Source organism: Coregonus clupeaformis, chromosome 21 (assembly GCF_020615455.1).
Source record: "Coregonus clupeaformis isolate EN_2021a chromosome 21, ASM2061545v1, whole genome shotgun sequence".
Taxonomy (NCBI): Eukaryota; Metazoa; Chordata; class Actinopteri; order Salmoniformes; family Salmonidae; genus Coregonus; species Coregonus clupeaformis.
Genome location: NC_059212.1, coordinates 22,071,954 through 22,085,893, shown reverse-complemented (window position 1 = coordinate 22,085,893; position 13,940 = coordinate 22,071,954). Strand labels below are relative to the sequence as shown.

Sequence of the window (13,940 nt, the reverse complement as noted above, 5' to 3'; positions counted from 1 at the left end):
CTGGCCTGGACGGGAGTTGAGACGTTTCGCCGATTGCACGTAAGCAAGATTCTTGTGGTCAGTCCAGACAACAAACGGTTGCTCCGCCTCCAACCAGTGGCGCCACTCCTCCAAGGCAAGTTTCACCGCGAGAAGCTCCCGGTTACCCACATCGTAATTCCTCTCCGCAGGTGAAAGGCGACGAGAGTAGTAGGCGCAGGGATGGAGTTTACTGTCCGTGGAGCATCGCTGCGACAGGATGGCGCCAACTCCCACATCAGACGCGGCCCACTTCAACAACGAACTGACGGGCCGTGTCCGGTTGAGAGAGAATCGGTGCGTTGGTGAATCGCCTCTTCAAATCCAGAAACGCTCGATCCGCCTCCGGATTCCACTTGAAGGTCCTGATGCTGGAAGTCAAGGCAGTTAATGGAGCGGCCACACGGCTGTAATCCCGGATGAATCTGCGGTAGAAATTCGCAAACCCCAAAAATCTCTGGAGCTGCAATCTCGTACCGGGCTGGGCCCATTCCAGAACCGCTCTAACCTTCTCCTGGTCCATCCTAATCTCTCCCCTGGAGATGATGTACCCGAGAAAGGATGTTGTGTGGGCGTGAAACTCGCACTTCTCGGCCTTCACGAACAGGCGATTCTCCAACAATCGCTGCAGAACCTGCCGGACATGCTGGACGTGGTCGGTAGGTTCCTTCGAGAAGATCAGAATGTCATCCAGGTAAACAAACACGAAGAGACCGATCATATCTCTCAGGACGTCGTTCACCATACTCTGGAATACCGCTGGAGCATTGGTCAGTCCAAACGGCATCACCTGATACTCGAAGTGCCCCATCGGTGTATTGGAAACCCGTCAACCACTCGTCCCCCTCTCTGATCGGACCAGGTGATACGCATTGCGTAGGTCTAACTTGGTGAACACCGTAGCACCCTGTAAGGAGTCGAAGGCAGAACTCATCAAGGGCAGGGGATACTTGTTCTTGACCGTGATGTCATTCAACCCCCGATAGTCAATACATGGTCGAAGAGAGCCATCCTTCTTACCCACAAAGAAGAATCCTGCCCCAGGGGTGATGACGAGGGACGAACGAGACCAGCAGCTAGGGACTCCTTGATGTAGGTCTCCAACGCCTCACGTTCAGGTCGGGAGATACTGTATAACCTTCCCTTGGGGTAGACAGCTCCAGGGACCAGGTTGATGGCACAATCATATGGTCGGTGGGGAGGGAGTGACAGAGCCTTCTGCTTACTGAAAACCTCCCCCAAATCGTGATATGTCTCGGGAACCAGGGACAAATCTGGAGGTTTAGCCTCAATCACCTGACTGGGAACCGAATGGGGGCAGGCAGTCTTGAGACAGTTAGCATGACAATCCAGGCTCCAACTCGCTACCTTGCCCGTCACCCAATCGAACGTGGGATTGTGTTCCTTCAGCCAGGGGGTATCCAAGGACCAGAGGAACATGGGAAGACGGCAGAATGAAAAATGAAATCATCTCAGAATGATTCCCTGACAACCGCATCTTAACCGGTTCAGTCCTCATCGTGATACGTGCCAGACTACTGCCGTTCAGAGTGGTCGCTTCAATGGCTTCCGGCAATTGCTCCTTGGAAAGCCCCAGCTGTTCCACCAACTCGGCATCAAGAAAGCTTCCATCGGCACCTGAATCGATAAAAGCGTTAAGCGCTAAGCTCTGATTCCTGTTCACCAGGGTAGCCGGGAAGCGGGGTCTGACAGAGGTACTGAGAGGTTGAAACTGGCTCGCTAAAAGTCCTCCCAACTTTAGCGAGCCGGGCAGTTTGACGACCGCCGGGAACAAGTGGAGATGTAATGTCCCGAGCTACCACAGTAGAGGCAGCAGTTGGTCTTACGTCTATGTTGACGCTCCTCCTTGGTTAACCCCGTGCCGCCCCACTTGCATGGGTTCCGAATCGGGAGAGAGGACCTCTCCACTAATCCACTGTGGTGGAGAATGATCGATGTGTTCTGGTCCACCACCCGACCCGACTGGGAACTGAGAAACTGATCGATTGGACGGACCCCATTGCTTCTCCCTCCTTCGCTCTCGGACTCGATTATCCACCCGAATGGACAAGGCTACCAAGCTGTCCAGGTCACTAGGCTCCGGATAGGAGATCAACTCATCCTTGAGCTGCTCCGACAGACCCTGGTAAAAGGCCGCTTGCAGAGACTCCTCGTTCCACCCACTCTCCACAGCCAACGTCTTGAACTCAATCACGAAGTCGGCCACGCTGCGAGTTCCTTGGCGAAGCGAAAACAGGCGCCTAGCTGCGTCCCTCCCTCGGACGGAATGGTCGAAGAGCTTCCTCATCTCGGTCGTGAACCCCTGGTATGAAGCCATGCAGGGATCCTGTCGTTCCCAAACGGCTGAAGCCCACTCCAGCGCACGACCACGCAGCAACTCAATCACAAAGGCTATCCTAGCCTTGTCTGTGGCATAAGAGTAGGGCTGTAGATCGAACACTAGTCCACACTGCATAAGGAAGGAACGGCATCTTCCCAGCTCCCCCTCATATTTATCCGGCGTCGGAACCTTGGGCTCACGGATGGCCACAGCTTCAGAAGCGGCAGGCGAGATGGATGAACCCGGTAGTGGATCCTCCACCGGCCACTTGCGTTGGTTCTGGACCTCCGTCAGACCGGTAGAAAGGTTCCGAACTGACAACGCGATCTCCTGTAGTACCGTGCTATGATGACCCAACATCTTCTCCTGCTGGGTAATAGCATGGCGAACAGAGTCCAGGTCCGCTGGGTTCATTACTGGCCGGATCGTTCTGTCACGGTTTACTAAGCCAGAACCCAGAAGCAGACCAGGACAAGGTAAGTGGTGTCAAAAGGTGAGTGTTTATTTACTGAACCAAGGGTGAAGGGAAATAATCCAGGGAACAGAGCGGCGGCGTGGAGGAGTTGTAGAGGGTCCAGTGGTTGATCCGATGATGGCTCGGCAGCCGCCGACCATCAGGCAGAGGTTGGGTAGAGGTTCCGGACGAGTGACTGTGGGGAGAACACAAACGGAGGTAAGTACCAGGCAGGTCAACAGGGTGCAACAAAACAACAAAAACTAACTCTAGTACTGGAGGCTGATACGCCGGCAAAACATACTGTTCATGGCTAACGATCCGGCAGGAACTGGATGTTGGGCCAGACCCTAAGAAGGGTGATGATTAGGCCCAGGTGTGCCGATTGCTGATGGGAAGCAGGTGCGGAAACAAGCGCGCCTCCCGGAGCGTTCCCGAACCCTCGGGAAACAGGAGCTACGACCAGAAACACTCGTCACCAGACAGGACCCGACTCAGACCGCTCGGGATCGTTACAGTTCCATTTCTTAAAGTGGTCAGTGATTTCAATAGGCAGCAGCAGCCTCTAATGTGCTAGCTATTTAACAGTCTGATGGCCTTGAGATAGAAGCTGTTTATCATTCTCTCGGTCCCAGCTTTGATGCACCTGTACTGACCTCGCCTTCTGGATGATAGCGGGGTGAACAGGCAGTGGCTCGGGTGGTTGATGTCCTTGATTATCTTTTTGGCCTTCCTGTGACATCGGGTGCTGTATGTGTCTTGGAGGGCAGGTAGTTTGCCCCCGGCAATGCGTTCGGCAGACCGCACCACCCTCTGGAGAGCCCTGCGGTTGCGAAAGGTGCAGTTGCCGTACCAGGCGGTGATACAGCCCGACAGGATGCTCTCAATTGTGCATCTGTAAAATTTTGTGAGGGTTTTAGGTGCTAAGCCGAATTTCTTCAGCCTCCTGATGTTGAAGAGGCTCTGTTGTGCCTTCTTCACCACACTGTCTGCGTGGGTGGACCATTTCAGTTTGTCGGTGATGTGTACGCCAAGGAACTTGAAGCTCAAGGAGGACTGAAAAAAGGTTCAGGATGGCAACTTAAGCTAAGCCTAGTTAGAGTCTCCAAGGACTGAGCACACACCCCTTATGTGGTTTATAAATTCCAGGTTGTAGCGCCAGCACATCTCTACTACTTTCAATCAAGTGGATCAAGCCCCCATTGTAACTACATCTCCATAACGTTGATACATACCTTATTACACTGAATTTTGCAATAGATCTCAAGTGAATGCTGGCCAGACACCAAAGACTCAGGCCAAGACTTTGATCAGTCCAAAACAGTCTGATAATCTTGGCAAAATCCACATATTTCAGTCACCACTGAATCAACACTAGCCTTGTGAACCAGCCTGGTTGCGTGATAGCTCACCATTCTGTTCCTTACAGAATCAACACAACTATCAGACTGGTTCTATGAGGTTAGATCAACTCTGAGCCGATTAGGGCAGAATAACTTTCTGTGGTTTTCAGAGGTGTCTGGGTAGCCATTTGATTAGATGTTCAGGACTCTTATGGCTTGGGGGTAGAAGCTGTTTAGAAGCCTCTTGGACGTAGACTTGGTGCTCCGGTACCGCTTGCCGTGCGGTAGCAGAGAGAAATGCAATCTCACCCTGTACATGAGCATGCATTAGAGTGAGAAAGAGAGAGAGCGAGAGAGAGAGAGAGAGAGCGCGAGAGAGAGAGAGAGAGAGAGAGAGAGAGAGAGAGAGAGAGAGAGAGAGAGAGAGAGAGAGAGAGAGAGAGAGAGAGAGAGAGAGAGAGAGAGCGAGAGAGAGAGAGAGAGAGAGAGAGCGAGAGAGAGAGAGAGCGAGAGCGAGAGCGAGAGCGAGAGAGAGAGAGAGAGAGAGAGAGCGAGAGAGAGAGAGAGAGAGAGAGAGAGAGAGAGAGAGAGAGAGAGAGAGAGAGAGAGAGAGAGAGAGAGAGAGAGAGAGCTGTCCTCCCCCTGAAGGTTCTGGAGCATAGTAGAGAGAAAGGACTACTGTTGTTTTTACCCTCTGAAGGCTCACTCAGCAGGCTTTATGGTTTCCTACTATTGTGTTCTAGGAGAGGTGAGAATGCTTCTCATTGCTCACTACCTCACCACACATAACTCAGACCATGAATGCATTAACAGATGCATTTCATTAATTGTGACTGTGGGTATTCAGAACCATCCAAGGACACCTCTTAGTTTTAATCAGTTAGTATCCAATTATCACATACAGCACAACACACTGCGGTATTGACGCTTGTATCTAAGGACCTTCAATTGCTGTCATTTTAATTCATACACCCAAACCCAAATCTACCCCCAACCCATACGCCATACATTCTAGCCCCTACCTACAGATCTGAAAGGACTGTAAATGACTGTATGGGTGTAAGAAATATGGTACTGTACAGTAATGACTCTACTTTCCCCCCTAATAGGCCATATTGATTACCCCTATCCAGGGACGGCCTGTTCAATAGGGCGATATGGGCGACGCACTGCCAAACGGGAAAAGGAAGGGATTTTTTTTCTAATCAATTATATCACGGCAACAGTAGTTATCAGTGTTGTAATCTATACGTCTGATCTGCCACAGTGCCACACTGCCACTAAATGTCGAATCAGGCTAAAGTCGTGCTTCAAATGGCTCCACCCCCTTTTGGGGCGATTTCAGTCAGATTGAAAATCGCCCAGAACTTCTGTCATAGACTCCCATGTAAAATCTATTTTTTTCAAATTTCAGAGCCTTCAATACAATCTCAATGGGTGTCTGTGGGCTTGCACTTACGCTGCTCATACACGTTACGTAACCATGAACGTAACTGAGAAAAGAGTGGATTGTTTGAAAGAAGTTCCTTTTTGTCGGCGAACAAATGAAGATAAATTGGCAACGAAACAATTAGGACCTCCCAGACCAAATTTAATAATTCAACAGGTTTCTACTGAAGGCGGAAAGTCCTACACCCGAGGATTTTCCAAAAAATTGGTACGAACGAAAAAGACATTGCCACTCACTCAACTGGATGATGAGGGATACAGGCTAGCTGTCCGCTGCCACAACGATGAGGTTAGTGTTGATAATCACAAGTTTACTGGATGTGGATATGGTGTAATAAAGGCAGTTTATTCAGAGGTAAATATATCTGGAATCGCGTTCACGGACCCGTTCGATCAAACTCTTAGGGAGCTATAAATTAAGCCCCATTACTTACCATATCAGATAAGAGAAATTGCTGCAGCTACATATATTTTACATCCTGGCCCTACATAGTTCACTATTTGCATCACTTACCAAAATATTACATGTGGTCATATATGCTTGGAAAGTGGAGATGCCATAGAACGTCAAAAAAGTAAACATTGCTGGAGACACATTGCCGTTTTGGAGAAGACATCGCGTTTGCTAGCGAAGAGATTTGTTGTGGCAAATGAACTTGGGCTGGGAATTGCCAGGAACCTCACGATAAGATATATGCATCAGCATTGCGAGTCTCATGATTCTATACGTATTGCGATTCGATACTGTGATTTTATTGCGCACCATATGTCTGTTGCAGAGGGATCAGAAAGCCATGAGAACGAGTTTTGATCAGTCATGGAAATAAAAGTGCTGAAAACAAATTGGCTCCCAATGTGAAAAGATTGAGAACAAGCTATGAAGGAACAATAATGGTGTTTTGGTGCAGGTACAGCCAACTAGCGCTAAAATATTGCGATATTGTCAATACAGTATATCGTAAAGTATCACTATGTAACTCGATTTCTTTCACCCCAATCCCTCAAATTAACGGTAAATAACTGAATTGTTTGCCCCACATTTAGCTAAGATGATTAGCTAGCCAGCTAAAATGTTTTAGTTAGTTAGCAGTCGCATCTACAATAGTTTACTGTCAATGACGTGGTGTCTCCAATTGTGTTGACATTTTACAATTGCAATGCGCATCCATGAGTATCCACTTTCTGTAGCTCAGCTGGTAGAGCATGGTGCTTGTAACGCCAAGGTAGTGGGTTCGATCCCGGGACCACCCATACACAAAAATGTATGCACGCATGACTGTAAGTCGCTTTGGATAAAAGCGTCTGCTAAATGGCATTATTATTATTATTATTATTATTATTATTATTATCTGAAGAGAGCCCCGAAACATTGTGTGCAGACATTTTATGCAATAAATGAAGTAGGTTCAATCTAGTAGTTCTGATCTTCTGATTGGTCCTGATGAGTTGGGCGAGGTCCCCTGCAGGCTACTGTCACTGTTGCATTGGCTCTGAGTCGGGTTCTCTGTCTTCAAATGTTCAGCCTAAGAGAGGGGATTTTTGTGTGTGTGTGTGTGTGTGTGTGTTTAACAGTGATGATGTGTGTGTGTGTGTGTGTGTGTTTAACAGTGATGATGTGTGTGTGTGTGTGTTTGTGTGTGTGTGTGTCCTCAGAGCAAGAACTCGTGAGTTGGAAGAACTGAGAGGCCTATGGCGTGGGTGTTGTCCTTGGCCACCTGCTGACAAGGCTGACAAGATAGGACCCTTTTGTCCATTGTTATTGGATAGGAACAGAACTTATAACCAGCTCCTGACCTAAATAGATCTTAGCACAACATTTTACTCAACATATCATATTCCATATTCACTATAACAAATATATTTACTACGACATTAGCAAGAACCGCCACATCCTCAGCCGGCTAATCCAGTGTGTGAAGTTTTGCGGAGTGTTTGAGTTAGCTTTGCGAGGCAAAGATGAAACTGAGGGCTCCACCAACCCTGGTAAGCCAACACTTTTGAGATCAGTCAATAAATGCTTCTGGTATTGACTTATATGCTGCCCCTGTCTTCATGTTGTTGCTGGACATATCTTTTTTTAAATGTGTGTAGGTCACCTAAATCATCAGAAAAATTGCCCCTCCTGAGAATTTTTTCAGGAGCCGCCACTGCCCCTATCCAATCTGAGAGGATAGGGGTATATACCAGTATCCATGGTGATTTAGGCAGGAAGAGAGTCATAGTCAAACAGGAAAGGGCAGGCTCTTCCTGTCTCTTGTTTTGGAGACACAGTGGGCCAGAGGCAGGATGGGAAATCTCCTGTGATCTCCAATGCCTGGACTCCAGCCACCCAAGTCATAGACTGTTCTCTCTGCTACCGCACGGCAAGTGGTACCGATGAAACAAGTCTGGAACCAACAGGAGCCTAAACAGCTTCTACCCCCAAGCCATAAGACTGCTAAATAGTTAGTTAAATAGTTAACCAATAGCTACCCGGACTATCTGCATTGACCCTTTTTGCACTAACTCTTTTGACTCATCACATATACGCTGCTGTTTCTGTTTATTATCTATCCTGTTTCCTAGTCACTTTATCCCTACCTACAGTGAGGGAAAAAAGTATTTGATCCCCTGCTGAATTTGTACGTTTGCCCACTGACAAAGACATGATCAGTCTATATTTTTTTGTTAGGTTTATTTGAACAGTGAGAGACAGAATAACAAAAACAACATCCAGAAAAACGCATGTCAAAAATGTTATAAATTGATTTGCATTTTAATGAGGGAAATAAGTATTTGACCCCTCTGCAAAACATGACTTAGTACTTGGTGGCAAAACCCTTGTTGGCAATCACAGAGGTCAGACGTTTCTTGTAGTTGGCCACCAGGTTTGCACACATCTCAGGAGGGATTTTGTCCCACTCCTCTTTGCAGATCTTTTCCAAGTCATTAAGGTTTCGAGGCTGACGTTTGGCAACTCTAACCTTCAGCTCCCTCCACAGATTTTCTATGGGATTAAGGTCTGGAGACTGGCTAGGCTACTCCAGGACCTTAATGTGCTTCTTCTTGAGCCACTCCTTTGTTGCCTTGGTCGTGTGTTTTGGGTCATTGTCATGCTGGAATACCCATCCACGACCAATTTTCAATGCCCTGGCTGAGGGAAGGAGGTTCTCCCCCAAGATTTAACGGTACATGGCCCCGTCCATCGTCCCTTTGATGCGGTTAAGTTGTCCTGTCCCCTTAGCAGAAAAACACCCCCAAAGTATAATGTTTCCACCTCCATGTTTGATGGTGGGGATGGTGTTCTTGGGGTCATAGGCAGCATTCTTCCTCCTCCAAACATGGCGAGTTGAGTTGATGCCAAAGAGCTCGATTCTGGTCTCATCTGACCACAACACGTTCAGCCAGTTCTCCTCTGAATCATTCAGATGTTCATTGGAAAACATCAAACGGGCTGTATATGTGCTTTCTTGAGCAGGGGGACCTTGCGGGCGCTGCAGGATTTCAGTCCTTCACGGCGTAGTGTGTTACCAATTGTTTTCTTGGTGACTATGGTCCCAGCTGCCTTGAGATCATTGACAAGATCCTCCCGTGTAGTTCTGGGCTGATTCCTCACCGTTCTCATGATCATTGCAACTCCACGAGGTGAGATCTTGCATGGAGCCCCAGGCCGAGGGAGATTGACAGTTATTTTGTGTTTCTTCCATTTGCGAATAATCGCACCAACTGTTGTCACCTTCTCACCAAGCTGCTTGGCGATGGTCTTGTAGCCCATTCCAGCCTTGTGTAGGTCTACAATCTTGTCCCTGACATCCTTGGAGAGCTCTTTGGTCTTGGCCATGGTGGAGAGTTTGGAATCTGATTGATTGATTGCTTCTGTGGACATGTGTCTTTTATACAGGTAACAAACTGAGATTATGAGCACTCCCTTTAAGAGTGAGCTCCTAATCTCAGTTTGTTACCTGTATAAAAGACACCTGGGAGCCAGAAATCTTTCTGATTGAGAGGGGGTCAAATACTTATTTCCCTCATTAAAATGCAAATCAATTTATAACATTTTTGACATGCGTTTTTCTGGATTCTTTTGTTGTTATTCTGTCTCTCAATGTTCAAATAAACCTACCATTAAAATTATAGACTGATCATTTCTTTGTCAGTGGGCAAACGTACAAAATCAGCAGGGGATCAAATACTTTTTTCCCCTCACTGTGTATGTACATACCTACCTCAATTACCTGGTACCGCTGCACATCGACTCGGTACTGGTACCCCGTGTATATAGCTAAGTTATCATTGTGTTTTTATTCCTCGTGTTATTATATTTCTATTTTTCTATTTTCTTTCTCTCTGCATTGTTGGGAAGGACCCGTAAGTAAGCATTTCACTGTTAGTCTACACCTGTTATTTACGAAGCATGTGACAAATACATTTTGATTTGATTTGATTGGACCTGGATAGAAATCTGTGATCCTCCTTAACCCATAGCAAGTCCCACTGAGTTGACTACTTTATCATAGTGAAAGCCTTCAATGGCACTACCCATGCTGAAACAGGCTTTGTGGCAAGTGTGCCCTCCATCCAACTCTATGGTCCAAAGGTCCAAACTCACCTGAGGCGCTCGTCCTCTTTCTTCCGGAGCCTCATGTCCCTCTGCACCACTTGTAGAACGTGCTCTGCCTCATCGTCCGTCAGTCCCGACATGTCCAGCTTCCGCCTCATGGCTGACTCAGGTACCACTGTCAATCCAACACCCTGGCCCAATCCACTGTCTCCACTGAGCTCAGGACAACCTGTAAAAGGGATGACAGACATTGGGAAAAGGTCAAAGGATGAAGTTGCTCCTAGATTATGATGTAAGGACAGTTTGGGTTGTTTCTTCTGATGGTTAAGGTTTAAGAGGGTTGAGAGGGTTAAGTTGGTCTTAAGTGTCTGCCTAACTTAGATCCACACAACACAACAGAGAACAATGCTCATGTCGTCTCTTCCTTCTGCAAAAGTCATTTTCAGTGAGCACACTCTTAGAAAAAAGGGTTCTAAAAGTGTTCTTTGCAGAGGAATAGGGTTCTACCAAGAACTGTTTTCATCTGAAGAACCCTTTTTGATAAACAAGGGTTATTTGTAAGGCAAAGGGTTCTACCTAAAACCTTTAACATTCTGATAACCTTTTTTGGTAGAAAGGGTTTTTTATGATTCTTGGGAAGGCAAGATGGGTTCTACATAGAACCCTTCTGAATCTGAATAAGCTTTTTTATTGTAATATGTTTCTTTCTTTTAAATAGTGCCCGAGCATTGGTGTTTACCTAAGTATTTAAACATTAAAATCAGGGAGTTTGAGTAATCTGATACATTTAAAAGATATGTGTGAGAATGTTTTAAAATGTATATGGAAATATTGTGAATGTATCTGGTATTCCCTAAATAACATTACATTTACAGTACTGATATAATTTATATTTTTTCCATGATTTCTGTCTTTCAAATGAGTATTTTCTGTGATTTTATTGAGCAGAGAGTAGGCGAATAGAAGGGAGTATGAGTGAACCAGCTGTGTCCCTATGGGGACAAACCGAATAATCCTATATGGTTCTACTTTACACCTTTTTTTCGAAGAGTGCATCACACACCTTACTGCTGAATCACAGTAACAACTAGCTACATCAAGATTCAACTAAAACAGATATACAAATTAAGCCTTTTTTTACTTCACAGGTCTAATGAAATTCTGCGTCTGTGTTGATTTCACAATATAGAGCAGGCACCAGGAAGGAATACATGGTGGCTCTGCAGTCTTTTGTCAGGGTGGGAGCTTTCTGGCATGCAGGTCAGGCAGAAAGACCTTCCTATCCAATCCTTATGTAGCATAATTTGTCTCTCTGTGTACAGACAATGAGAGCCAGAACCATTCCGAAAAGCATCTTCTTTACAAAATGTTAAAAAAATTATCTCCTTTTACAGAAGACTGAATTGTAATTAGTCCCTTTTCACTTAACAATGAGATGCCTTTACTTGAGTGAATGAATATAACCTAATCATCCACAAATTACATATGACTGTAGGCTCTGACTCTCTCTTAAATCAAGATACCATTGTCTAGATTTGTTTCAAGTCCTTCATTTCCTCCAAGACAAAAGGAAAACAATTATGGTTGGTATTTTGTGTGTGCAGGAAACACAAAACTAAATATTTAAGATGAACAATGGTGAATGAAAAGCTCAACTAACGCTCTGTGCTGAAAAACAAGACTGAACACAAGATTACAAGTGTGACTGATTGAAAGAAAACAAGGGTGGGCTACACTATGCGGATACTTGTACTCTCAGATTGAACAACACATTGAGCTGTCTGACTTTTCAGGAGCAGCCAAACACCCACCAGACCTGGGTTCAGATACTATTCGAAATCCTTCAAATACTTTTAGCATTTGCTTCAGCCTGCCTGAAGTGCCAGATTGGTGGGGTTTGCACTTTTGCAACTGTTCTATTGGTTCCATTGTACCTGGCAAGGTCAATCAAGCCTAGATATAGTATTTTAAATGATTTCATATAGTATTTGAACCCAGGTCTGACACCCATCTCTGGCTTGTTAATAACTCGTGATTAAGGTACTAACTACAGCAGGTGATTAGGACTGCTCTCAGCACAGCAGCACCCTAAACCCCATGGTGAGAGAACACACATTTCAATCTGATAAGCCACAACAATCAAGCCGTTTTGTATGGAGCATTTAGTACTCATGGCCTGAACCCAGATGGAGCCAAGTTGCCATTCTGGTAAACGAATAGGTTTTTATATGTTGGCTAGGCCTATAAATCAATCAATTCACCTTATTAGCGTAAAATAAATATGCTATAGGCTATGCAGAGCCGTGGTCGGGTCCATGCGGGTCTATTAGCTGTAGTTACATTGACTCGAGACCCGATAACAATCAAACAGACCCGCCCAGGACCTGAGGGAAAAGTTAGAATTTTTGGATCCGGACTCGCTCAGGTCCTGGGACGGGTCTTGGGTATCCAGGTTTGGGTGGACCCGTGAAGACCTGTATGTACACAGTCAAAAGTCCCAGAAGAGATTCAACAGTGTGTGTGTGCGTGTGCGTGTGTGTGTGTGCGTACGTATGTTCGTATGTGCGTGTGCATACGTGCATGTGTGGAGTCAGTCCAAAAGCTCATGTCTCACTCCAACACTGAGTGATATGATAACTGATCTACAATAACTGATCTACAATCTGTTGAGCTGATGTGAGAAACACAGGAGTCCCTTTTCCTAGAGTTAACAGCAAACATTGCCTGCATCTGTACAATCCTGTTAATCCATTCAGTATCTCTGTTTTTGAAAATCTTCCAGGCCTGGAGAAGAAAATATTTAAAGAAAAACTAGGATAAAAGTAAGAGCCTATGTTTAGAACAATACAGTCACATATTCTACAGCCACCCATATCAAATGAAGAATTTAAAACAGCATTGTTTGCCTATGACAGGGGGGGAGAGATAGAGAGAGAGAATGAGAGAGAGATGGAATTTACATTTGTGATTAATTCGTTATTATACCAGTACTACCTTGTGATGATAGTGATGAACAGTGAAATCAAATTCATATTGATGAATGGGCTATTACTATTAGGCTATTCGGCTTCATCAGTCGTATAGTAAATTACTATAACTTTGACGGGGTGTAATAATAACATTTTAATTTGTCACACAAACGTAGCTTATATCGAAACATTAAAATGTAGAGAAATAAGTAACTCACCGGGTCCGTGCCTTAGGCTTCTTCTTCTCAGGTCCACACCGATACAGTGAGCAAATCCCGGTCTCTGGCCAAATGTTGTGCAAGTCAGCTGTCGTGCGTGCATTAACACGATTTATGAAAGCCAGAAACACTCTAGCCTACATGATCATATCCGTGTAAATTAAGTCCATTTCATTCTCGTTTCATGTTAGTCTCTTCAGAATTTCGACTTACTTTTTAGGCAACACATGCATAAAGCTAATAACCTATGTTTCGGTCTCTGTACAATATGGAAAGGACGATATCTGGACTACTAAGAAGCGCAATCGAAGTTGCAAACACCTGCGCTGCTGGCGAAAGAGCCTATCAGACCGCTGCATATAAACCGTTATTTTACTGTTTGGAATGAACGCGGCACAGTAGGCTAAACTGTAAATTAATTTGTATAGCCCGGAAGTGATATCACAAAGACTAGACCACTGTAGTTAAATTCATTGACAAAAGTTAATATAATTGAGCAATACATTTTCCATGACATGTTTTTAACTGAATGAGAATGAAGGTATTATATTCTAAGCTTCCATCATCTATTTCTATGGAGCAACTAAAGCTGGATTTTAGGTTTAAAC

General features: G+C 45.4%; 1 protein-coding gene across 3 annotated transcripts in view; it reads right to left on the bottom strand.

Moving 5' to 3' along the window:
• The window catches only part of myripa (myosin VIIA and Rab interacting protein a), a 66,293-nt gene extending 52,688 nt beyond the window's left edge, over window positions 1-13,605 (bottom strand). For all 3 annotated transcript variants that reach the window (XM_045206247.1, XM_041841792.2, XM_045206248.1), the window contains exons 1-2: window positions 13,333-13,605; window positions 10,194-10,374 (exon numbers count right to left, since the gene is read on the bottom strand). In XM_045206247.1, coding sequence (XP_045062182.1) covers window positions 10,194-10,374; window positions 13,333-13,435 — 284 coding nt within the window. In that variant the 5' untranslated portion in view covers window positions 13,436-13,605. The remainder of the gene's footprint in view (window positions 1-10,193; window positions 10,375-13,332) is intronic.
• Window positions 13,606-13,940: the final 335 nt, after the last annotated feature.